At 36.1% G+C, this 27,852-nt stretch overlaps 1 protein-coding gene and 1 pseudogene across 4 annotated transcripts in view; one reads left to right on the forward strand and one right to left on the reverse strand.

Moving 5' to 3' along the window:
- TEX9 (testis expressed 9) overlaps positions 1-27,852 on the forward strand; it is a 63,528-nt gene that overhangs the window by 10,436 nt on the left and 25,240 nt on the right. For 2 of the 4 annotated variants that reach the window (XM_074294600.1, XM_074294601.1), the window contains exons 4-9: positions 180-259; positions 16,052-16,097; positions 17,334-17,419; positions 24,431-24,609; positions 27,111-27,193; positions 27,660-27,833. In XM_074294600.1, the coding sequence (XP_074150701.1) occupies positions 180-259; positions 16,052-16,097; positions 17,334-17,419; positions 24,431-24,609; positions 27,111-27,193; positions 27,660-27,833 (648 nt within the window). Of the gene's footprint in view, positions 1-179; positions 260-14,410; positions 14,504-16,051; positions 16,098-17,333; positions 17,420-24,430; positions 24,610-27,110; positions 27,194-27,659; positions 27,834-27,852 lie in introns of those variants that run through there. The other 2 variants (XM_074294603.1, XM_074294602.1) reach the window with 2 other exon arrangements.
- On the reverse strand, positions 25,507-25,872 carry LOC141558026 (large ribosomal subunit protein eL31-like; annotated as a pseudogene).

The following is a 27,852-nucleotide window of genomic DNA, read 5'->3' on the forward strand; positions in this document are numbered from 1 at the left end:
GTAGGGGGAACCACCTTATCACACTCCAATTAATCTTTTTCTTTTGAGTGATTAATGGCTGTCATTAATTGACTCCTGATTGCCTACCAGGTCAAACTGGTAATTTGGATTAGTATTATATTAGAATTAGCTGGCATACTTTCACCATACAATATGTTTATTCTTGTTTTGTTTCTTAGAGAGATCAAAATGAGATACTGTCCAAAGTAGTTTCATCTCCAGTTAAGTCATATGAGGAAAAAGAAGATGATAATACAAAGTAAGCACATTATATCTTTATTACTGATAATTTTTATAAATGTGTGGGATGGGAACAGCTAGGTGGTGAAGTGGATAGAGCCCCAGCCCTGAAGTCAGGAGGATCTGAATGGTTTCAGACACTTCACCCATCCTAGCCATGTGACCCTGGGCAAGTCACTTAACCCCATTTGCCTCAGCAACATAAATATAAATGTGTTGGATGAATTTAAAAGCAACCATTCCTAGCATTTACATAGCTCTTCTGGCCAGCTAAGTGACTGCAGTGTCCCTCCTAGGCACTTCCTAAGTAGAAATCTGGCCTCAGACACTTACTAGCTTTCTGACCCTGGGAGAGTCACTTAACTCCGTTTGCTTCAATTTCTTCATTTGTAAAATGAGCTGGAAAAGGACATTGCCCACTACTCCAGTACCTTTGCCAAGAAAACTCCAAATGGAGTCATAAAGAGTCGGATACAACTGAAAATAACTGAACATATAGCATATAGCATCTGCTGTGTGACAGAGACTGTGCTAACTGCTTTACAGTTATTATCTAATTTGATCCTCATGACAACAGTGGGAGATAGATGCTGTTATTATCTCCATGTTACAGATGAAGTTGAGGCAAATGGGATTCTTGGCCAAAGGGACGCAACTAGGAAGTGTCTGAAGCTGGATTTGTGCTCAGGTTGGCTCAGCATTTTATCCACTGTATCCAGTCAACTTTGGAATAGATCTGTGATTTCAATGCTGATTGACATCTACAATTAGTGTTGGATGGCTGCCCAAGGCACTGAGAGGTTAAATGATTAGCCCAAGATTCCATGATCAGGATGTGTCAGAGGCAGGTCTTAGACCCAGCTCTTTCTGGCACCCAGGTTGGTTTTCTATCCATTATGCCACGGTGCCTTTTGGACAGGAATGATAACACAGAATTATCTTTAAATATGAACTCTTATGAACCCTTTGTTTTGAAGAGTAATTATTTAATCAGTGTATTTAAAAAACTTATTAAAGGAAATATATTTACTACCTACTTTCATTTGAACACTGATACAATTGGTATAAAAATTGCAAAGTCTCAACTTTCAAGGAAAGATTAATGTGTTGTTTTGGTGTAATTTGAATAATATGAATTAAAATACCAATGCATTTTTATTTTATTAACAATGCTATTTAGAAGTCAGTAATCATCCTTAAGAATATATAAACTTAGAATATTAGGATTAAGTCAGCTAGATGACTCAGTGAATAGAGTGCAGGGCCTGGAAGTACTCTGGCACTTACTAACACTGGGAAGGTTATTTAACCCTACTTGCCTCAGTTTCCTCATCTGTAAAATGAGTTGGAGAAAGATATACAAAACACTCTAGTATCTTTGTTAAGAAAATCTCAGATGGGTCACAAAGAGTTAGACATGACTGAAATGACTGAACAACATACCCTGTATAAATCCAGTTCTCAGAAGAACCAAGTAAGAGTTTTAGAGAATGTTAATATTTGTGGAAATGGGAGGAGAAGTATGATAAAAGAGCACTAGGGCTTTGGTCAGGAGATGTGGGCTCAAATCTTGGGTCTAACAGTCTCTGTGAACATGAAAAATTCTTTTAATCTCTCTGAGCCTCATTTTACTTACCTAAAAAATGAGAATAATATTTTTAATACACAGGATTAGGAGATGTGAAGAGAAAAAAGAAAAAAAGAGGGGGCAGCTAGGTGGTGCAGTGGATAGAGCACCAGCCTTGGATTCAGGAGGACCCGAGTTCAAATCTGGTCTCAGACACTTAACACTTCCTAGCTGTGTGACCCTGGGCAAGTCACTTAACCCCAGCCTCAGAAAAAGGAAAAAAAAGGAAAAAGTGCATTTAGAGTTAGGGCAAACAGAAAGGACATTGTGGTAAAATGAAGGAAGGAGAGAATTTAAATGAGAAAATTAACAGTATTTCTTGACTGTGAAAAGTCAAGGAAAATTCAGTAATAACTGCATTTGGTTAGAAAACAAGTTATTGATTTGAAACATGGTGAACAATATGGATTAACAATAGATACCAACATAGTAGATGAGTTTCTATATCTCATCAGACTTAATGTAGATAAATGAATTTATGTAAAAATGAGAAATGACTAGAAAACAAGAAGTGATCCAGAACTATGAAGAGGATTACAAGCTTATGATCAATATTTAAACATGATTCTGAGAGAGCTAGAAGAGACTGTGGCAACTGCAGAAAATTATCAAAAAATTTATGAAGATATTTTTAATCAACCAAGAGGAACAATCCAATGCTGTTTGTCCAAGACCATGAGGTTGTATTAATAGACTCTCCATTGAAAGTTGATTGAAACAAAGACTATCCTATGGGGAAAATTGAAGACTTTAGACAGTAACCTCTGTGAGAAAAGCTGGTATTTAAAAAAACAGCCCATGATATTTAGAATATTTATGATTTTTAGAAATAATCAAGGAACTGTCCATTCCTAAAATGCATTTTTTTTCCAGATAAATCCTGATCTAACTGGCATAACATCTTAGATTTGTTACTAAACCTACCAATTAATATAAGAGTCATAATTCAGGAATTTTTTTCAGTGATTTAATTTGCCTCTTTATCTTGTAAGCAATTATATTTTTAAAATTAAATTTGTCTCTTTTTTGGGGGAAAATAAAAGAAAATTACTGATAACATTAGATTTCTTAGAGAGGAATTTAGGATCCAAAGATGAGAGAATGACTATTGTGGGTAAAGTGTGTTGGTTTCAGGAGTTAGACTATAAAAGAAAAGAGGGAAATAGAACAAAAGATTTGAGGGTGTTTTTTCAGAATTGATAGATGGATATTTAAAGCCATAAGGTATGGGACAGAGCCAAGATGGCAGGTAGAAACCAGGAAGTTGCCTTGGCTTTCTCCACTTTCCCTTGGAAACAATCCTAAATCGAGCCTCTAAATGGATTCTTCAGTGGCAGAATCCACAAAAACTCAGAGTAAAACAGTTTTCCAGCTTAAGATATCTTGGAAGGACTTCAGGAAAAGTCTGTCTTGGGTAAAAAGGGAGCTTGGCCCAACACTGGCACAAGGTGAGGAATCTAGAGACTCTTAGATCCAGCGCAGACCAGTAATGGAGGCCCTTCTAGTCCTATCTCAGCCTTAGGCCAGCTGTGAGACTTCCAAACCAAGTGCAGAAGGCAAATCATGAGCCCACAAAGCCTAACAAAACAGGTGGGACTAGGCCAGACCAACCCAGCGCTGGAAAGACAGTGAGAGACCTCCTTATGCCTGCAAAAGGAACTTAGGACAGTCTCCCCTGTGTTTTAGGAGCAGAGCTCAACTTTAAAAGGTGAGCAAAAAAGCAAAAAGCTCTGACCATAAAGAGCCACTATGGAAACAGGGAATATCAGAGCACTGCTCACTTTCCTGTTGATCTTTAAATTCATTGGATAGACTGAAAAGGAAATAACCATTGACCAACGGTTAGCAACGTTGTTTACTTCCTGTGGGGTCACAGGACTTCCTGAAGCATAGACCTAGGTTTTGACTTTTTTTGCCCTACAGTCCTGAGAAAAGGGATTATGTGACTTCCTGAAACTTAAGTCTAAGCTCTGATTTACTCCATCTCATTGATTTTTTTTTTTTTGAGAACTCTTCACTTGATGCCATTCAGATGGGATGTGTGTGTGTGTATCAAACTACATCTATTTAGTATTAAAGCTTATTCTTCTGTTTTATATGAAAAATTTGACAAAGATCATTATGATGAGAGTTAGGAAAGGGGGAACCTCTTTTGGTTCAGCGCAAAGATACATACTTAAATGCAGTCTAGTGACAGTGCAGAGTCCCCTGTAAAGGAATTTACAGGCCCGAAAACCTAGATTGATAAAAAAGATTTATTGTAGGGGTTTGGAAGTAAGGGTAAAGGTAGAAATTTCTGACGCCAGGGCTAGGGCTGGTCACTGGGCAGACAGGAACCCTTACATGGCTGGAAGGATACCATGTTTTAGGGCTCCTGCAAAGAATGGACTCCAACCTTTTTATAATGGTGATCTTGAAGGTGGGTGAAGTCCCAGACTCCTGGCTGGTTTCGGCCAGGGTTAGCATTGAATAGAATTCAATGGGTTTTTAGATAAGGAAGAAACTGTTTGTGGGGCTTGGGGAAACTTGAGCAGATAGTGGGGGGATGGGAAAGCCCAAGTTAGCTCAGATCTGGTGGGGGCTGGGAAAGCCCAATATCATTAGAATTCAAAAGGGTGTTTTTGATCCTAGTTTCTTCAGCCATGGTTGGGGGGGTGAGGGTGGGAAGAGGAGAGGAGAGGTGAGGGGAGGGGGGTTGGGAATCAGAAAGGAATCTTAAAGGGACCTCAACCCACATCATTTAAATATCAACATTCTACATAAAGATTAATGGTAAAAGAGCACTGAGTAGCATGACACTATAAATTTTTACTGTGCATGGTTTGCATCTATTAAAAAAAATATATCAGCTTCATCAAACAAATTCCACCATTGTCCTGCTTGTCCATATCCTCCCTTGAATCTTTGAATCTCTCCTTGCTATTTTCTAATGTTTCACTGAAATTTCCTTCTTCCCTATCTTTCTCCTTTTTTTGCTGTCACTATCACAACTTTCCAGTACTCCCTAACAATAGTATTCCTTCCCACCAGGAAAATCTTCCTTGTAACATACATACAATGAAAGCATTCAAATCCACACATTGGTTGTTTTGAATATGTCCCATTTTGTGTCTCTAATCCATTCTCTTTCATAGTTGTCAATACCATAGATCTTAAATCTTTGACTTCTTTTATAATATTATAATCATTATATAAATTGTTCTCCTGGTTATTTTCACTTCATTTTTAATTAATTAATGCAAATCATTACTTTTCTCTGAATCCATCCCTTTTATTCTTTCCAGTGGCACAATAATATTCCATTATATTCGTTTGCCATAATGTGTTCTGCCATTCCCCAATTGATATCCACTTTGTTTCTAATTCTTTGCCACAAAAAAAGTTATGCTATAAATATTTTTGTTCATACAAGTCTTTTTCTAAGTTTCTTTGATCTTTTTTGGATATAGTCTTTGTAGTGGTAACACTGAGACAAAGGGTATATACATTTTAATAATTTTGGGAGTATAGTTCCAAAATACTTTCCAGGATGATTAGATCATTTCACAGCACCAAGAATGCACCAGTCTGCCTGTCCTCCCATATTCTCATCGATAACAGTCATTTTCCTTTCTGCCATCTTTGTTAAGTTGATATGTATAGAGTCTCAGAACTTTTAATTTGCATTTATCTTATTAGTGAGTTGGAAAAATTTTTATGTGATTATTGATAACTTGCCTTTCTTCTTTTGAAGAGGGCCTGTTCATTATTACAAAGATTTTTCCCCTAACCTATGCATGTTTAATATGGATTCAAGGTCCTTCCAACATTCTTATTGCCTTCTTCTGGATTCTCCCTATCTTAGCGATATCATTCTTCAATTGTGGCATCTGGAACTGAACACAGTATTCCAGATGTGTTTTAACTAGGACAGACTACAATTTCCCTATTACTTCCTTATTCTGTTATGCCTCTAGTGAGGCCATCTTGAATTTTTTTGGCCTTTTTTAGTCATCCTGTGACTCTGTTCACCCATACTGAGATTTCAGCTCATTAAGACCCCCAAATGTTTTTCAGGAAAACTACTGCCCAACCATCTCTCTTCCAACCTGTACCTGTGAAATAAATTGAACCCAAGTATAAGACTTCGCATTTATCCTATGAAGCTTATCTTACTAGATTCATCCCAGTAATCTAGTTTATTGAGTTTTTTTGGATCCTGATTCTGTCATCTATTTTATTAATTTGCTCTCTATCATTAAAAGGTCAGAAAATTTACATTTAGTTATCTGTACATTTGATGGATATATCATCTGTATCTTTACCTAAACTACTGATAAAAAATTTAACTGCACTGATTCCTGAGGTACTCCATTGGAGACCTTCCAATTTGACCAACCACTGCAATTCTTTCACTATGTCCACTCAATCACTTCTGAATAAATCTAATTATATTATCTAGTTCATATCTTTCATCTTCTCTATGACAATAGAGATACTTTATCAAGTGCTTTTTAGGTAAATTATTACAATAGCTTTCTCTTAAAATTCTAGTTTAGTAGCCTATCTAAAAAGAGAAATGCAGTTAGTTTGATCTGATCAGTTCTTGATGAATCCAAGGTCACTTTTTGTAATTATTGCTTCTTTTTCTAAATAATTTTTAATGTGTCATTCTAAAATTTCCCCCGGAAGTGAAATTAAATTCATTAACCTATAGTTTCCTAATGTTATTGGTTTTTTTTTTTAAGTGGTAGGATAGTCATTCTTCTGTAGCACCTGTGAATTTTCTGGTCTTTATAATATCATTAACAGTGGCTTAGCAGTGAAGTTTGTCGATTCTTTCAGTGTTTTGCAATGTTGCCAAGTGACTTGAATTTGTCAAGGGTAAGAAGGGGGCATTTTTCTTTCTTTTTTTATTATAGCTTTTTATTTACAAGATATATGCATGGGTAATTTTTCAGCATTGACCCTTGCAAAAACTAATGTCCCAATTTTTCCCCTTCTTTCCTCTCCCCCTCCCCCAGGTGGCAGGTAGACCAATGCATGTTAAATATGTTAAAGTATATGTTAAATACAATATATGTATACATATCCATACAGTTATTTGCTGCACAGGAAGAATTTTATTTTGAAATAATGTACAATTAACCTGTGAAGAAAATCAAAAATGCAAGCAGACAAAAACAGAGGGATTAGAAATGCTATGTAATGGCTCACACTCATTTCCCAGAGTTCTTTTGCTGAGTGTAGCTGATTCTATTCATTATTGAACAAATGGAACTGATTTGGATCATCTCATTGTTGAAGAGAGCCATGTCCATCAGAATTGATTCTCATATAGTATTGTTGTTGAAGTGTATAATGATCTCCTGGTCCTGCTCATTTCACTCAAGATCAGTTCATGTAAGTCTCTCCAGGCCTTTCTGAAATCATCCTGTTTGTCATTTCTTACAGAACAATAATATTCCATAATATTCATATACCACAATTTATTCAGCCATTCTCCAATTGATGGCCATCCATTCAGTTTGTAGTTTCTAGCCACTACAAAGAGGGCTGCCACAAACATTTTTGCACTTATAAGTCTCTTTCCCTTCTTTAAGATTTCCTTGGGATATAAGCCCAGTAGTAACACTGCTGGATCAAAGGGTATACACAGTTTGATAACTTTTTGAGCATAGTTCCAAATTGCTCTCCAGAATGGCTGGATATATTCACAATTCTACCAACAATGCATCAGTGTCCCAGTTTTCCCACATCCCCTCCAACATTCACCATTATCTTTTCCTGTCATCCTAGCCAATCTGAAAGGTGTGTAGTGGTATCTCAGAGTTGTTTTAATTTGCATTTCTCTGATTGATAATGACTTGAGCATCTTTTCATATGGCTAGAAATAGTTTCAATTTCTTCATCTGAAAATTGTCTGTTCATATCCTTTGACCATTTATTAATTGGAGAATGGCTTGATTTCTTATAAATAAGAATCAAGTCTCTATATATTTTGGAAATGAGGCCTTTGTCAGAATCTTTGACTGTAAAATGTTTTCCCTGTTTATTGTTTCGAAGGGGGAATTTTTCAATGTCCTTAATTTACTTTGTTAGTTTCTTTTTGTTCTGGCATTTTCAGTTTAAAGTTACTCTTCTTGAAGAGAAAACAGGAGCAAAAGAAGGATTGAGCAGCTTTCCAATTTCTTATTGTTAGCTATCATTTGCCTTTCTACCCTAAGGAATCATCTAAACCTATCTAGGACCTTTTTCCTTTGATGTTTTAAAACACTTTTTTGTTATCCTTAACTTGCTTTACCCACTTTAGCTTTTTCTGAGCTTTAGCTCCTGACTCTTGTGTTTATCCTCTGTTTATCTGCCCTTTGTATTTACCTTCTGTGCATATTGGTTAAAAATCTAAGGTGGTTTGTCATTCCTTTTGCATCCCTAAAGGGACATTGGTCTCTTTGAAATTGCCTCATTGTAACTGCTTCCCTTTATTTTCAGAATTTGGTTCTTTGTTTCCATACTCCTTGCATTGACTTCTCTTGATGACTTTTGTCCCTAAAACACTACTTATTCTTGCATTGGATCCTTTTTGGATCCTTTTAACATATGTTTTTCCCAGATCTGTGGGGCATATTACACTACACCTAACTTTGCTTCTTTTTTGTCATAAGCTCTGAAAGGGAGTAATTGCCACCTTCCATTGTACCTATCATTTCCATCCTTTAACCTATTTCTACCTAGTAAATAGTTCTTCCTTTTTAATGAAAATCAAATCCACCATGGAATTTCTTTTTGTTGCTCCTTCCACCTTTGGAAGAATGAGACCATTAAAGCAAGTCAAAAGGTTAATAGCTGTTATGTTAGGTTCTTACTAAGTGCTAAGTCGGTACTTAACAATTCTCTAGTTCCGGCCTTTAGGAGAGTTTTACCCCTTTGGACTCCTGGGGAGGAGCTTGCATGCTTAGGAGGAGCAAGTTCATTGGTTGAAGTAATGTTTCCCAGAAGCCCTTGTGTTATCCCACGCCCATTCTCTGGGAGGATAAAAGAGAGCAGCACTCGAGAGATAGAGAATCTTGTCTGGACCAGACTTGAGGCGGCTCTCTGCAGGAAGGGAAATCACTACTCTGGACCAGAGTTGATGGCAACTATCTGGAGACAACGGCTCTCTACAGGAAGAAGAATCTGTCTGAGAGATTTGAGTTGACACAGCAGATCTCCTCCCAGAGAGCAATCAGCAGCTTCTAGAGACAACAGCATATTACACTGTTATGTTTGGTAGAGAAAATCCCTGTGGATATATAAATAAGTGAAGGTCTTCGTCACTACAATATCATGCCTCTGTACTAGGCTTATGATCTGTTCCCCAGACTCCTCATCTAGTTGTTCTTCTGGTCCAGGTAGTTTCTAGTATACTTTGATAATAGTCATTTCAATTTCACTCAAATACCATGGTTCCCTCCTATGATACCTACATTTCCTCATAGAGCTAGACTTTCTTAATGTACATTTTTACCTTTTCCCCTCATTTTACCTATTCCCTTTCTTTTGAATACTTATCCAGGACTGTAGTCCTATCTGGTGTGACATTCCAGAAAGTTTAAGTGACATTTATTAAGCGTCTACTGATAAGGTTCAGCTCCCCTTGATTCCTGGTCAGGGAGCCAAAAATGATGAGGTTCCCAGGGCAGAGAGTTGTGAGAACCCCTTTTGGTCAGCATGGGTCCTTCATAAATGAATTTACGAACCCGAAAAGTTAGACTGGCAAAAAGAAGTTTATTGGCACTTGGCATTGAGTTAGCCTTTGCTAGGAAGACTGACTTCCAAGTGGCAAGGTCCCGGCAGAGAGATAAAGGTTTAGCAGAGAAGTCCTGACAGAGAGGTAAAGAGAGGTATAGTGCTGTTAGAGAAATGTGTGAGAAAGACAATGAGAGGTTAACGCTGAAAAAGAGAATGTCTTTCAGCTGGCAGAGAGTCCCTCACAGGTAACTATGCTGAAGGAGGTCCTTTGGTCTAGCATGATTCCTGCTTTTAGATCTTCTGCAAGGGATTGAGCTAGAGGAAGCTTATTATATGGGCAGCTCTTGTTGGAGGCTGGGAGCATTTTGAGTTGAAATCAGAAAAGAGAATCTTCCAATTGAATGAGTGTCCCTGGACTAATCTCCAACTCAATAGAGTTGAATAGAAATCTTGATCTCCAGCTTGGGCTAAGTAGGAATGGTCCTGGACTCAACTAGTCCCACCCAGATAACAGAATGAAATCATTTTATCTTGATTCCTTGGGGTGGGTCTCTCAGGGAAGAGCTTCTCTGAGGGAATTTCTCAAGCTTTCCCTCCCAAAGCCCTAGAGAGAGAGAGAGAGAGAGAGAGAGAGAGAGTGAGTGAGTTTTGGGGCTCCCCTTGTCACTACTATATGTCAAGCACTATAGTGTTCTCTGAAGATATCCAAAAAAAAAAAAATAAATAAATAAATAATATATTAAATAGCCCTTGACTAGAAGCTTTAAAGATCTTTTTATGTTTCTTTTTGCACTATCATCTGTGACCATATGAATCACTAAAAATTGGTAATAGTCTTGGTAAATAATCTTTTATGTCTTCAGTATATTATATTTGCTTATGATAGAAATACAGACATTGCACACTCAATGCAAATTACTTCAATATCATCTCTGATATTCATTATGTTTGAGATTTATAATCTTTTGAAAAAAAAAAACAAAAACCAAAAACAAATATTTGTTGGTATTTAAGTTTACTTCTAAGTTCCTAGTTATCTTTACAGCCATTTTTCTTACTGTTTTAATAATTTGAGAAACAGCTTCTCCCAGGTTTCTTTTCTAATTTTAATAATTGACCTCTCTCCTTGTTGTACCAGCTTCCTAGCTATTTAATCAACTTGCCACATCTACCAGTCAAGTCTGTTAATTTGATATATACTGAAGTTTGTTTTGTTTACTTTTCCTTACTTTGCCAACTGTATTTTTCTTGAGTCTTCCTTTTCAGGTTCTTGCTCTTTAGCTTTCTTTAGTCTTCAGTCTACCCTTTTTTATTCTACTTGTCTTCCTTAAATCTTCTCTTATAGGACTCATAGATGGGATTTCGACATGGAGATTGTTTTTTGATTTTTCACTTTTCTTATGGGACTAAGTGACAATGTCAGAATATCAGAAAATAATTCTGATATTGTAAAAGTAACTAAATCAAATTTATAGCAAGAATAATAAACTAACTGCTGATGTCTCACATTTATAGCCTAGATTGTTTCTGTCCCAGGCTACTTCTTTCTATGTTTAAAGCACTCCAGCTCTTAACAGATTTATTATGTTTAAAGCACGCCAGCTCTTCACAGATCTGTTTTCTGAATTTTACTATAGGATTCTCCATTTCCTTCATATAATTCACCTTCATGTTACATGACAATCCCTTGAACTTATAGAATATTTAAGATTCCCTCCCCACCTTTTACAACTCCACTTAGAAATGCCTTGTGATGGAGAATGCACTGTGATTCACAATCACTTTTTGGTGAAGGGAACATTCTATTGGACGCCACCTTCAATAATAACAATTATATCTAAGTACTTAGAAGTGCTGACATAATCTTTTTTTCTCATAGATTAAAATGATAGTCTGAAATTAAAAGGTAACAAAACTCAAAGTGTTATAGTCTTTGTTTTCCATGTGAGAAGTTAGAGTATTACAGCAAAAATTGAAATAAAAACGAGGTACAGAGGATGATTAGCCCTAAGTCAGCTTTTTTTTCAAATGTAGTCAGACCTTCACTATTTTATATGCAGAAAATCACAAAAGTATTTAAAATAACATTACTGAATTATTTGTGTTCACCATGTGATGTGTACTGTTAAATGTTTGCTTAATATTTAAAAATAAAAAAAAAATAATTACTGTATCTAATACATTTGTTCTCTTCACAGCACACAGAAATTTCTGAACTAATTCCCACCCCCCGCCCTGAGGCTAGGGTTAAGTGACTTGCCTAGGGTCACACAGCTAGGAAGTGTTAAGTGTCTGAGACCAAATTTGAACTCCTCCTGAATTCAAGGCTGGTGCTCTATCCACTTCGCCACCTAGCTGCCCCACCAAAATTTTCAAACCATACAATTCCTGAAAGTTTCAGCTTGAAAATAATATTTTAAAATATAATTCTAAATAAACTGTTAGTGAGTATTGTTGCCATTGCTACAAATACTTCTCTATCAGTGATATAATGACTTAAGCATAACTTCTAATGATAGACTAAAAAACTAAAGAAGGTTAACTAGTTGTCTGTTGTTTCTGTGAAATGAAGTGAGAGACTCATTTCACAAGTATAAAAATAAATGTTATTCTAAAGAATAAAAATAGATGCTTTGTTTTCTTATGCTAAATTTCCTTGAAGTGTAAATTGGACCTGAATCTTCTGCTTACCTATACAAAATAGTTTTTTTAAAAAACTGCACTGTTTTCATACAGATACATTTTACCAAATGAAACATGATACTTGGATATTGGAAATTATTTCAGATACAAAATAAATAATTTGGCGTGCCGAATATCCTTTTCAACTCAAAACAATACTACTTTTTTATATTGTAGGTGCTCAGGGAATTTTTGTTGAATTTAAATCTATTTTATAAAATAAAATTAATTTTCACTATCAATATATAGTACAGTAGCTTTTTTTACACCTATTGTTACTCTGCTAAGTAGTATGTTAACCAGAACTTATTTCCTTTACGTATGTGTAGCTTGTAGTTATGTAAAAAGCTGAGTTCAATAATCAATTAAACTTTTTAAGTGGATTAAATAATAGTAATACAAATACAAAGAATGAAACTATCACTTTATCAAAAACAACCATGAGGAAGAACATAAATACATATATAAATCTATATAGAATAAATACAGAGAAGCAAAATGCATGCACAGTATGTGATTTGGAAAGGTGGCTACAAACAGGCAAGTGACCAGAAAGCTGCATCTTTGAGGGAGAGCTCTGACGAGAAAGGTACACATCCCAGAATGGGGTGGGGGACAACCAGGGCAGCGGTGAGGGGAGGAGGGTGGTAATGCTGCAGTTAATAGAGAGAAGGCTGGTTTGGCCATCTCACAAGGGACAGGAGGATGGACATCCAGTGAGGTGGGTGGGGGCCAGCCAGGGAAGGCCTTCTAAAAATGAACAGAGAAAATTAGTCTTTGAACCTAGAGGTCTTAGAGACCCTGGTGACTGGATATGCACTGAAAGTCACTTTGGCAGTTGGTTGGTGATGGACCGAAGTGGGCAGAGCCTTGAGTCTGGGAGACCAAGGAAGCATCTGTTACAGTCATCTAGATGAGAGAGAGAGGAAGGTCCTGACCAAGGTGGTGCTAGATGACAAGAGCAGGGGTGTGAAGAGAGCAACAGCAAAATATCTTGGGTGAAGGTCAGGATAACTCTGGGGTCATGGATCTGGGAGATTGGAAATGTGATGGTGCCTTCCACAAAAATAGAAAAGTACTTTTGGACTTAGTGAGTGTGAATTGTCTGTTAGAAATCCATTTTGAAATATCTAAGAGAAGATGGTGATATGGGAGTGAAAGTCAGGAGAAAGCATAGGACTGGATACATAGATTTGGGCATCATGGAGATGATATTTAAACCTCTGGCAGAGAATATAGAGAAAGAAGAGAAGATGATCCACGAAGGACCTTTCAGGAACAACCACAGTCAAGGTGTTGAATTTAATTGATATGATGCATGATCAGCCAACAAAGGATATTGAAAAGGGAGCCAGATAAGAAAGCTGGGAGACAACAATTTCACAAAAAAAACCCAAAGTAGAGAATATTCAGAAGCAGAGAACGAATAATATTGTCATTATGTAGCAGACAAGTTGAGAAAGATGTATTTATTTTTATATTTATATTCCTAGATCCTAGCTCAGTGTTTTGCATATAATAGGTGCTTGCTTAATATACAGTGATTTGAATTGAACTTTCATGTCCTCAACAGATATACTTGAAGAAAAGAGTTGAACTTCTATTACTTTTTCATCTAAAGAATGGATAACCAGTCATCTACTTGACAGTTTTTCTGAGGTTTTTATGTTAATAATTAAACTTTAAAAATGTTTTACTGTTTCACATGCTTACCACACATCTCATTTAACATAAATTGATAGGGCTAGAAAGATCAAAGCATCTTCTATAAAGGAAGCCCAGTTGCCTCATTTTACAGATGAAGATACTAAAGTCCAGAGGGTTTAAGTTGTAGCGAGCTGTCGTCTCTAGAAGCTGCCGGATCACTCTCTGGGAAGAGATCTGCTGTGTCTTCTACTCAAATCTCTCCGACAGATTCTTCTTCCTGTAACGAACCGTTGTTTCCAGGCAGTTGCTGTTAACTCTTGTCCAGAGAAGTGACTTCCCTTCCTGCAGAGAGCCCCGTCAAGCCTGATGCAATGCAGAGTCTTCTTCTATCTCTGGGTGTCCTCTCTTTTATTCTCCCAGAGAATGGGCGTGGGATAATGCAAGGGCTTCTGGGAAGAACCACTTCAGCCAATGAGCTTGCTCCTTCTATCAAGTCAACCTGAGTTCTCACCTTGTCACTATCCAGACAACCTGAGTTCTCACCTAGTAATCCTAACATTAAGTTACAAAAGATTGTCCTTGTTCAAGGACACACAGGTAATTGGGGGAGGGCAGTGGTGGCAGAGTGAAGGCTACATATTGTCCTGTTGAGCAAATGGTTTTCTGGTTCACCAGGATAACATGTAGTTTTTATTATGGTGAGAACTAGTGTTTCTTGTACTGTACCATACCATGTGCTGATGCTTCAAACATGAGAAGTTTCATTAATAAAATAACTTTAGACATCTTAGAGTATCATAGAGGCTAATCTTTTTTTAACTTTTCAGTAATATTTTATTTTTCCAATTGCATGTAAAGATAGTTTTCAACATTGATTTTTGGAAGATTTTGAGTTCCAAATATTTTTTCCATTACTCCCTCCTTCCCAAGACAGCAAGCAATCTGATATAGGTTATACATGTACAATCATTTTAAACATATTTCCATATTAGTCATGTCATTAGAGAAAAGTCAGAAAGGGAAAACAAAAGCCAAAAAAAGAATGCTTTGTTCTGCATTCAATCTTCATAGTTCTCTTTATGGATGCAGATGGCATTTTCCCTCCCAAATTTATTGAAATTATTTTAGGATTACTGCATTGCTGATTAGAGCTAAGTCTATCATTGATCTTCACATAATCTTGCTGATACCGTGTACAGTGTTCTCTTGTCACTCAGCATTAGTTCTTTCCAGGCTTTTCTGAAATTGGCCTGTTCACCATTTCTTAGAGAACAATAATATTCCATTTACCTTCAGATACCATAACTTATTCAGCCATTCCCCAACTGATGGACATCCACTCAGTTTGCAGTTTCTTGCTGTTACAAAAAGGGCTGCCACAACCATTTTTGCACATGTGGGTCGTTTCTCCTCTTTTATGATCTCTTAGGATATAAGCCCAGTTGTGACACTGCTAAATCAAAGGGTATGCACGGTTTTATAAACCTTTGGGCATAGTTCCAAATTGCTTGCTAGAATAGCTAAATTAGTTCACAACTCCACCAACAATGCATTGGTGTTCCAGTTTTCCCACATCCCCTTCTTATTCATCATTATTTTTCCTTATCATCTTAACTAATCTGATAGGTGTGAGGTAGTATCTCAGAGTTGTTTTAATTTGCATTTTTCTAAACAATAATTCAGAGTATTTTTTTCATATAACTATACATGGCTTTAAATTTAGAAGAGGCTAATCTTGTGAAATAATTCTCTTTGTATTACAGATAATCATCTTTCCATATATTCTATTCAGATTTTCTTGTATTGGATTTTTGTAAAGTGCTGGTGCCACCTGTAATCTTCATTTAAATTAAACTCAAGTCAAATTCAATTGCTTAATCTAATTTGGAAATTGAATTTTACAAAAATATTGAGCATTTACTATGTCCTATTTACTAAGCACTAAGGGAAATTTATATAATTAATGTGTTCTTCTTTTGTATCACTATCATTTTGACAATGTTTAGATAGTTTAGAATTTTAGGGTTTTTAGGTTTTAAGCTTATTTGGTAGTTGTACATTTTCCTTTTTCAAGTTGTACTATTAAATATTAGTGTTAGTTTATAATGACCAATGGTTAATTTATATATATTTTTTGCTTTCTAGAGGTCACTTGTCTTCTGAAGGAGCACTTTTCATACCTTCAAATAAGGTACTAAAATGAAATTTTCTTTGAATGTACATATGTCCTGTAGAATGACAAATGTATTTTCACACCTGGATAAATATATTTGTATGTAGCAGGTAGAAGAGGCATTGTGGTATAATGAAAAAGGCTTTGGAGTTGGGCACTTGATAGACACAGCATCTGACCCTGTGTGAGGCAGTGCATCCTACCATGCTCTTGACCTCTATTGAAGATGATAAATTGCAGAGAAGGCATCTACTGTCTTTGGTAGAAGGAATTATCTCACAAAGGAGTTCTCTGTATCCTATCTTCTTAAACTGTGGGTCACAACCCCATATGGTATCTTGTACCAGAATGTGGAGGTTGTGAAATTATGATTTATTATCAGTAATTGATTTATATATCTATTTTATGTACCTATATATCCCCAGGTAAAAATTTCTTGGATGAAAAGGAGTCATAGGTGGGAAAAAGTTTTAAGAAGTCCTTTCTATATCAATGAAATCACAGGTCCCTATTTTTATAAAGGGCATTTATAGCAAGTTCTTATGTGTTTTTAAAGAATTACCTACAAAGTGAACTTCTGTTCATTGATTCCTTTTCACTCTTGAATTCTCTAACAAAAATTAGAGATGCCTTCCATTGGAGTAAAAATAAAATCATTGTGGACTGAGCATACAATCTAATGCATTTCCTTTAGAGGAAAAAAAATTTCCTTTTCTAGAAGCAAAAATTCAATTAAGTAACAGATCTAATGATACAGAAAGATTTAAAGTCTTGGTCCTCCTGCTGCAAATAAAATCCCAGACTAAAAAAAATTTACATTTTGAAGTTAAGAGAAAGACCTTCAATAATTGAAATGCACTTGTTCCAGTGAGTAGATGTTTGTTAGTGAGGAAGGCTTAGTAACTGTTTAAAACCCTTAATATCCATTTGGATTGTAAATTGTGAAACATGAGCTCTAGTCATAACTTTGCTATTTAGAAGTTTATGGCACATCATTTAACTTTTCTGGGTTCAGCCATACTCATTTTTAAAATGAGAGAATTGAGAGATGATTTCTAAGGTCACATGCAGCCTTAAAATTCTGATTCTTTTACCTTTAGAATCTCCTTTCCACTATTGATATTTATTGAATAATACAAAACATAAAACCTGGTAATTCTTCTACATAGGTAGACAGAAAGCCAACATGCTATAAATGTATCATTTGGGAAATGATTGAATGCTAATTAATTGCTAGTTTATTTTTCCCTCTAGCAACCAAGAATCAATAAATCTGATTGTGTGAATGAAATTCAAAACAAGCCACAGTCTGGGAATAAAGGAAAGAAAAAAACTTCAAGGTACATATATTTTGAAATATTACTTTCATTTTCTAATTTTCAAAACTTAGCAATATTATCACTGTGAATAATTGAACTTACTGAACTTCTTATCTTGTTTTGTTTAGTTGTATATGATTTCATATGACATTGGTTTTTCTTTTTAGACAATGAAATGATTTGCCATTTCCTTCTCTACTGGATTAAGGCAAATTGAAGTAAAGTGATATATTCAGGGTCACCCAGTAAATATTTATTTGAAGCTAGATTTGAAGTCAGGTTTTCTTGAATCCAGGCCCAGTGCTCTTATCTACTGAGCCACCTTGCTTCCTCCTTCTGCACTACTCTTACTTTTATATGTAATTTTACATGTGTATTATATTCATTTTCATACATTTAAAACATTGGAGTGATAGGATTATTGTGGTCATAAGTGTTAAGGTAAAATTGGCTTCTTAGAACTGGAATTAGAACAAGTCCTTGACCCTACCTTTTAGCATACTGCCTCACACACAATAATCACTCAACAAATTTCTTTAATTCATTTTCACCGAATCTTTTCCCCACTGTATTGTTATCCTTTCCACATTGTTGAGGGTTAGGAGCATGGTGCCCCTTTGATGTTTTCTAGATCTAGAAAATCTATGTAAATTTTTTTGGTCCTCTCTTCATACCAAAGTAGTAGTCTTCTCAGTTTTTTTTCTTTTATGAGATGTTTACAGTACCTTATTATAAAATTTGGGTCATAGGCTATATTATATAATGCTATACATAAATTTTATATGTTTACTCTTCAAGGGATCTTCATACCTGAGAGCTTGTCATCTTCCCAGTCTTCCCCCTCCAAGATCTTCAAATTCAAAATTCCCTTTGTGATCATCATTTCCTATCTTTTCCTTTAACCTGCTGTCCCATGTCTTCTGAGCCTACCCTTTGTCCTCAAGGACACCTCAGCTCCCTCCTATCCCTCCATGCTCTCCCAGCTCCTCATGATCCCCCTTCTTCATAGTCTTGATGATATCACTAGCCAATGAGACCTTGCCCTGTACTCTCGAGTTTGGCTTGTTCCTTCTCCTCATTCTCCTGCTCCACCATGGGTACCTTTACCACTGCTGATCCACCGTTGGAGGGAGTTAAACTGCGTTGGGTGGATCCACTACAAAGCCCTGCTCTCCTCCTCCAGGGAGCCTCATCACCTTATACTTACTTACCCTTTTATTCGGTTCATTAAGTCCTAGTCACACTTCTCAAAATCTCATCCACACCTTTTCCTTTTTCCCCAAACCTCACCCATTAACCTCTCCTCCCCCTCTCCCCCCTCTCTCTCTCCCTTCTCTCCCTCCTCTCTCTCTCTCTCTCTCTCTCTCTCTCTCTCTCTCTCTCTCTCTCTCTCTCTCTCTCTCTCTCTCTCTTCTCTCTCTCTCTCTCTCTCTCTCTCTCCCTTCCTCCCTTCTCTCCCTCCTCTCTCTCCCTTCCTCTCTTCTCTCCCTCCTCTCTCTCCCTTCCTCCCTTCTCTTCCTCCTCTCTCTCCCCCTCTCTTTCCCCCCTCTCTCTCCTTCTCTTTCTCTCTCTCTCCCTCCATCTCCCTCCCTCTGCTTCTCTGTCTCTCTCTCTCCCCCCCTCTCCCTGTCCTCCCCCTACCCTGGTTCCTCTCCCCCTTTTCTATGTGTGTGTGTGTGTGTGTGTGTTGGGGATAGTTTTAGGAACAGGAGGATGGGAACAGAATCACTTTTTCTCATTGCAAACCACTGGGATCCTCAGCTGCTCTTTTTTCTCTGCTTCCCTGCCATCTGTTGCTGTTTCAGATAAGCTCCTCTTCTCAGCCTCCAACACCTGCTGCTTCTCTGTTGAATTGAAGCTTTTAGACATCCAACTCGGGTCTTTCAGCTCATCTTTTTTGGACTCAGGTCCACAGGCATCCAGCCAGCCTGAGGAGCTCTTAGGCTTCTCCTATTTGTAGTGTTATTTTCCTCCCCTACCTCAGTTGCTCTTACAGGAATTGTTTATTTTTTTGAGCAACGGTGGAAAAAATGGCTTTCAACTCCCATTCTGCCCATGGCCATGCAAATCACCATAGTAACTTCACCTGGGAAGACTTGAAGAAGCTGGGAAGGGTTGGTGACATTTGTCTGGTTTTCTTGTCAGTTTTCCCTAAGAACAAAAGAAAATAAAACCTTCGGTGTTCTTCTGAATGATGGCGTCCTTGGTCCCCGGTAACTAGGAAGGCCAAGACTCAAGCTGTGGTGAATGCTGACCAAGCTCTTAAGTGCTTCACAGTGCCTGCTTCACCTGCCCTTGTGGACTTTGAAACAAACTGTTCTCATCCACTCATCCCCTTAGGGGAGATCTTCACATGCTAACTCACCATAGTTGTCTGAGACCCTTTAGTTCCCTCATCCTGGTTTGGCTCATCTGCCCAGGAAGTGGCAGTTGTGCCTGCTCTGCTTCTAGTAGCCACAGGTGAGAGTTAGATGGAGCAGGTGGACCCCAAGGATGGAAAGCTGCCCTGAAAGCCCTCAGGTGCTGGGCTTCCCTGAACACACCCTACACCCTGGAGACCCAGCCAGGTTTGCCTTGTTCTTAAATAGGCCTATTGTTCCTTGTGGAATTCCTAGCATTGACACGATTGTCAAGACCTCCACACTTACTGTATCCAGTCAGAAGGCCAACAATGTAACGTCAACCCCCAGGCTATTTTTTCTCCTATGAAACTTCTTTGTGGGTTCTTTAGGAACCACCTGCCTTATGGCCACAGGATCTCCACTGTCACACTGGCTTCTAAGGTTAATGGCTTGTTAATGCTTGTTAATGGCCAAAACTCCTTATTGGAACTTCAGTCATGACTGGTGTATAATAAAATATTTGCCTATTGATTTGAAGATGGTTTAAGCCTACTAATTCTTTTTTTTTTTTTTTTGAGGCAATGGGGGTTAAATGACTTGTCCAGGGTCACACAGCTAGGAAATGTTAAGTGTCTGAGACCAGATTTGAAGTCAGGTCCTCTATGCCACCTAGCTTCCCTCTACTAATTCTTTTTTGAGGCATTTTGAGATACCAGCTGGGAACCAGTATATTTCTGGGATCAAACTCTCATACCCCATAATTTGATTGTCCTGTATGGGGAGAGTTCTCAATATATTTTAAAATATATTTGTACCCCTGTACTCTTTATCATTTTGTGGCCCTGTACAGGGAGATTTTGACTGCACCTCATCATGTCCTTTATGAATTGAAAAGTTCCTTGTCAATTTCCTTTTTCCAATTAAAGAGTTAACAGTTTTAAAATTTTACTTTATAATTTATAATAGTTACAATTCTAGAAAAGTGATTTATTTGAAAGTTCCTTTGGTATTTAAAAATTGTTCTATTATTTTAGCCAGAGGAACTGGGAATTATTTTAGTCAGAGGAACTGGGTTCAAATGCTACTTCTGATGATTGTTTTTTTGTGTGACCTTGGGCAGGTAATTTAATCTCTTTTGGTCTCAATTTTTCTCAACTGTAAAATGAGAGTGTTGGATTAGATAACCAGTGAGATCTCTTCTAGTTCTTATGCTATGATCCTATGAATGCTTTTTCATTGAAATATTTCTACTTTTTCTGAGTTTTCAGATAAAATTTAATTTTTTAGACTTCTTTAGCTTGAGTTATAAGGGGATATGATTTTTAAAAATTGGAACAAAAAATTTCACCAAAAAACTATTTCAAGATTAAATTAAGTAATGTTTATATCTCTTCCACAGTTCTTCAAAAGATTCTTTGACACAGAAACTCACAAAGTGGAGTTACTTATTTGGTTCTGTAAAGTATGGTGCAGGCAACATAAGTGCCTATAGCACTTTTCTAGAGCCAAGTAAGATGAAAAGTAATGGGTTAAATTTAGAACATTGAATTCAAGGCTCTCTGCTTCTAATGTAGAGGCCTACATGTTTAGAAGCAGAGCCATTACCTAGCTTGCTAAGGATTAGTTCAAAGTCCTGTGATTCATAAACTAAAACAACTAAGACATTTTGTTACATTACATAACTTGTATATGGAAGTATTTCTAGAAATAATCTGTTAGGTTCTTACTAGGTGCTAAGTCAGTACTTAACAATTCTCTAACTCAGGGTTCACACCTTTAGTTCACACCTTTAAAAAGGAGTTCTGAAAAGGAATTTACACAGCTTTAAAAGGAGTTAGTCCATTGGCTATAGGAGTACCCACAAGCCCATTCTCTGGGAGGATAAAAGGAAGCAACATTGAGTCTGGAAGAAGGCCGTGTGGAAGGAGAAAGTCTGGATTGGGTCAAAGACAAAACTTCCCAAGAGAACTTCAGGGAAGCTGGAGGAGATTCAGAGCCAGGATTCAGGAAGAGGAGGATTCCAGATTCTATCTTTGCTCTGGCTGGAGGCTCCAGAAGCCTCCCAAGAAACCTGCTCACAGAAAAAAGGATTTACAGAAAAGAAACCTCCTCCCAGAGAAGGATTATAATTGAGAGACAACAGGACACTACAATTTGGTGTCCAACATGGGGCAAGGACTTATTCTGAGCCCTTTAGAGGAGCTAGCCCGGACCTGACATTTTGGCGCCTGAACAGGGACAGACAAGATCCTGATTCCAGTAGAAAAGTCTCTCTGACCCAGAAATAAGTGTGAGTAACAAGGAAACTTTGTTAAAGAGTTAAAGTAGAATTTCAGTGAAATGGGGCAAATTTTTAGAAAACAGCCTTCTGTTTCTGTTCTAGGAAAATGTTTAGAGAGCATTGTCAAGGTTATGAAAAGCCAAGGATTGATTATAATTTTGGAGGAGATTACTGAATTTTTAAAAACTGTGCAGGTCATATGTCCTTGTTTTCTTCTGGAAAAAGAATTGGATTTAGAGAAATGGAAATTAGTAGGAGAGGAATTTTGTCAATACTACAACAAAAATGGACCTAACTCAATTTCCAAAGACACTTACAAACATACAATATAATTCAATTGGCTTTAGGAAATTATATAAGTTATAGAATAAAGAAAAAGAAGGAGCAAGAGGGGGAGGTGCCAACTAAACGAGGTGAAAAGGATAAATCAGATAACAATGGAGTTAAGTACAATTCTGAACAACAGGAGCATTTCCCATCTCCTACCTCAATTAACTCTTCAGGAGTGGAGGAAGAAGGAGGAGGGGAAGAGGCAGAAACACAAACGGAATCGCCTGTGAAGCAGTCTATGACAAGATTAGAAAAAGCATTGGTTAAAGCTAAGAGAGGAGGACAGGATGTAAGTGATTTTATACTTGCATATCCTGTGATTGAAGAGATTGACTTTTTAGGTCAAAAAAAGAGAAGATAAAATTAAGAATTTGAAAAAAGGTTGTACCCTTTATGGGGCTACATCAGCTTATGTTAAAATGTTACTAGATGGTTTGTCTTATGAAATCCTAACCCCGAATGATTGGAAATCCATAGTTAGGACATATTTAGAACCTGGACAAAACTTGCTGTGGCTTTCGGAGTTTCATGAATTATGTAGGATTCAAATCAGACGCAATATGGAAACAGGAGTTAACGCATAATTCACTTCTGACCAACTAGCAGGTGAAGGTCAGTATGGAGAGAATTCAGAACAGATTGATTATCCCATAACAGTGTATGAGCAAATTTCTCAGGCTGCAATAAAAGCTTGGGGTTCCCTCCTTGGACAGAAAGATCGAGGGGAAGTTTTCACAAAAATAGAACAAGGTCCCAATGAACCTTTTGTAGATTTTGTGGGACGTCTGCAGACTGCTGTCAAAAGAACTATTGGAGAAAATGCAGCTACAGAAATAATGACTAGACATTTGATATGGAAAATGCCAATGAGGTTTGCAAGAGAATTATATGGGGACTAGACAAGATGCTCCTTTAGAGGAGATCATAAGACACTGTGCTACAGTGGGAACAAATACTTTTTACACCCAGCCTATGATGAACATGGAAAGACAGGGTCCCTCCTGGCAAGGGACTTATAGAGAAACTGGACAATGTTTTCAATGTGGAAAAGTTGGAGACATCTAAGAGCTCAGTGTAATTATGGAGATAGAGTGAGAAGACAGGATGAGAGAAGACCTAAAAACCCATGTCCAAAATGTCACAATGTTTTCCACTGGGCCTCGGAATGCAGATTGACCCAGGGAAATGAGAAATGGAACCCAGCTCCAAGATATCAATCAAAAGATAGGTGGGGCATGATGGCAACTGAGGTTATACCCAAAGAGCCTTTAGAAGGTTAGGACTGTGATTTGATCAGCAGAAAAGCAATCACATGGCAGAACGGGTTTACCTGATAAGTCAGCCAAAAAGCAATCAGATAGCAGAAATGGATTACACTTGGAAAGAATACAGGCCTTTTAAACTAACAGGGCAGTGTCCAGTGCAAACAGCTCCAATGTAATTGCCAGATGATGAGAAGAGATTTAGAAAGTGGTAAATAGAAGGAAATTAGATGGGTTAACTGCCTGGGAGAGAGGGTTTGCTTATATTTTAACAGACAGAAGGAAACAGATGGGTGGCAAGAAGCACCTGGAGAGAGACAGAGAGACAAACCTCAAAACAAAGGAGAAAATCTAAGAAACATCTGACAGTGAAAGAGCATGGCTGATAAGGAGACTGTTAAAGGACTTGAAAACCAGCAGAGATCATTGGTTTCCTTGAGATGAAAAATTGTTGATGAAGACCTATTGTAGGGCTTTAAAACTTGCAGGAATTACTGGATTTCTGGCACATGAATTAATAGATAATGGACTTATGGACATTATAAATTCTCAATTTATGATTATTTGATCATGTGATTTGTTACATCACTTCTAGCATGTGTTATGTTACTATGTGTTTATGTAATTTATGTAATTATGTGTAATACCTCCCATATTGAGGGATTTATGTTTCAAGGTCATGACCACTCTATGTTCTAAATCAAAAGAAAGGGGGAATAATCATACTTCATATTATATATTTTTGATTTTTCAGTATTTTAACCTTTGATGTCATACAGCTAAGAGAAACAATAACCTTTTATGCTTTTTATTTTAGTGTAAAATTGAAACGTGCTAATATTCAAATTGCCAATGATGTTGCTGTCCCAGAGGACTTCAAAGACTTTTCACTTACAAACACAATTAATAAAATTGAAGGAAAATTAGATGAAGGAGATTTATCTGATGGCATAGACGATGAGATTTTTCCTGGTCTCAGTGAAGACATTGGAACAGGTAGACTTTCATTAGTGTAGATTTTAGGGTGTGTATGTATGTCTATTCGTGTTACAACTACAATGTTGAATAAATCTTTGGAGAGAATCAATTTTCTTGAATTTTTAAAATGTTATATTGTATTTATTTGGTACTTCGTAGGTACTTAATAAATATTTCTTGATTGATTGATGTTTCTTTAAAAAGATGTTAAAGTGTAATAAAATAGTTAAAATACATTTAAAGTAACCATTTAAAAAAAATTTTATCCTTTGACTTTATTTTCTCATGGTAAATACATTAATTGTGTGATTATTCCTTATCTTACATAAAATACCTAATTTGGGACTATTGGCATATTATTGTTGGATAATGTACTGATTTAAATTTCTACTATTTGTGTAATAATAATCATCTTGGTAAATCATTAAGCACTAATATTAATTTTAGCTAATTTAAAAATAATATTCATTATTCTAAGAGATAATCTATGGTGTTTGCTTAAGATATCTTGAATTAAAATGGCATTCTGAGTTCAGGTTTCAGTTTGTATTTATTTTATTCTTTGAATTAAAATTTTTAATTATCAAGCTTTTACATTTTCTTCCTTACTTCCCTTTATTCCTTCCGCTTCTCTGGGAAAAGAAAAAGAAAAATTTTGTAACAAATTTACACAAGCTTACTAAACAAATCCCTATATTGGCCATATCTAAAAATGTGTTTTCATTCTGCATATTAGTCCATCATCTCTTTTGTCTTTTGTTATGTTCCTTTGAATGATGGTTAGTCATTTCATTGATCAGTTAATCTTCAAAAAAATTTTTTTACAATGTTGATACAATATAACTTATTCTGGTGAGGTCATTTCACTGTTTTAGTGTTTTTAACAGACAACATTTTATACAAACGAAGTTCAGTTTAGTTTTTATCCACATTGACTGTCTGTAAACTTTTGAAAGTGATAATAGGCATAAGTAATCAATGTATGCAGCTTTTTTGGTGTATCTTCCTCTTCATTGCTTTTTCTGGACAAATGCACTTGGATGCAGTATGAGACATTGATTGTTCCTTTGGCCGAGACAGGTGTCAGTTCTTCCATCTGGAGGTCCCATTTCTTTCATGGCAAATTTGTAGATTTCCTTCAGAGCTTGAGAAGCTCGCTTTTTGAAGCCTACTCCATGAATCTGATTGTGATGAATAGTGATGGTTTACTCTCTGGTCACCACCTTATTGATGGCAGGATATTCCTCCTTTTTTTCCTCCACCTTTGTTTGCAGAAACCATCCTGCCCAGGACCAGCTTGGATAGGGATCATTTCACTTTTTATACAAATTTTCCCATATTTCTTAAAAAACAAGGTTTTTCTTCACTTCTTACAGCCCAATAGTATTCTATTACATTTATATGTCATAATTTATTTAGCTATTCATTAATTGATGGACTCTCCCTTAATTTCTTATTCTTTGTCAATACAAAAATAGCTGCTATAAATATTTTTGTTGGTAACAGACTTTTATCTCTTTGACTTCTTTGGGATATATATATATGCCTATTAGTGGAATCACAGGGTCAAAGAATATGCACAGTTTAATAACTTTTTGGTTATAGTTCCAAATTGCTTTTCAGAAGGGCTGTTCCAATTTAGAACTTCACCAACAATGTATTGATGTGCCTGTTTTCTTCTAATAATTTTCATTTTTTCTCTTTTGTCAATTTTGCCAACCTGATGGAAATGAGGTAAAACCTCAAAGTTGCTTTGATTTGCTTTCCTCTTAATTAGGATTTGGAGCATTTTTTCATATGGCTGTATCAAGAGTTTGGCTTTCTTAGAAAATTGCCTGTTCTTTAAACATTTATTATTTGGCAAATGACTCTTGGTCTTATAATTTTGAATTTGTTCTCTAATTATCTTGGAAACAAGATTCTCATCAGAAAAACTTGCTGCAAATACTTTTTTGTACAACCATTTATTTGTTTCCCTTCTAATTTTAGCTGCATTTTTTAAATGCAAAAAAAATTAAAACAGTTGTATGTAATAAATTTTTATTTCCATGTCTATGATCATCTTTTATCTATTAGGCATGAATTATCTTTACATCCATAGATCTAAAAGTAATTTCTTCTGTGTTCCTCTAATTTATTTAGGATGTGACTTTTTGTATCTAGGTCACATACCTATTTGAATTTTATTTTGGCATATAGTATGAGATTTTGGTCTAAACCTAATTTCTGCCAGTCTGCTGTTCAGTTTTCCCAGTAGTTTTTATCAGATAGTGAGAGTTCTTACTCATATTGATGAGATCTTTGGGTTCATCAAACACTAGGCTTCTAGGTTGGTTTGCTTTTGGTATAACATATAAATAAAATATTACTTTCAAAGGCATGTAACTTACAAACCTCAGAGGTTTGCTATAATGAAAAAATTTAAGGTAAGGAAAGTGGACTGTCTAGTGAGAAAATGGTTATATGGTAGGAAGTCCCAATGGTTTAAAAGTATTAAATATCACTATTTAAATTCACAGAGGCTCAGATTAGATTTCTAAAGGCAAAACTCCGTGTTATGCAGGAAGAATTGGATAGTCTTGTATATGATTGCAATAAAAAGGTAAGCATTTGTAGACTCTTGAAGAGGATAATTATATGTAAATTATTGTGTCCATGTATGTGAAAACATACTTTCTTTAAATATTTATCAAGTTTATTTTTATACATTTTCTAGTCCTTAAACTATAATTAAATTTTGGGATTAATATTATACAAGATTGCAAGTTTAGGTTAAATTTGAATATATTCAAAATATTTCGTTATGAGATTTTTAGTGTCATTTCATAGAAGTAAAGCATTTTTCTAGTTTGGTAACTCAGATTAAATTTAAATTAAATTAAAGTCATATGCCCATTATTGACAAAAGTTTTAAAATATAAATATTGATAACTTTCTATTTTTTAGGAAATAGTTATAAATATCACAGAGTATTACATGAAGTTCTTTTATATAAATAGTATATTAAATTTCTTTTGAAATAATGTGTGTTTTTTCATGTACACTAATATATAGTTATTGAACTATAGGAGGATGAAGTAAGAAATTTAAAAGCTTCTCTTAAAGATATTAATGAAGATCGTGTTAGAATGGAGCGAACAATCAATATTCAACAGTCTCAGATTGAAAAATATAAAACTCTTTCAGAGGAAGCAAACAAAAAATGTGATGGATTTCAGCAACAGCTGACTGCAGTAGAAAAGGTAATAATTTTGCATTCTT

This window comes from Sminthopsis crassicaudata, chromosome 2 (assembly GCF_048593235.1).
Source record: "Sminthopsis crassicaudata isolate SCR6 chromosome 2, ASM4859323v1, whole genome shotgun sequence".
In the NCBI taxonomy this organism is placed as follows: domain Eukaryota; kingdom Metazoa; phylum Chordata; class Mammalia; order Dasyuromorphia; family Dasyuridae; genus Sminthopsis; species Sminthopsis crassicaudata.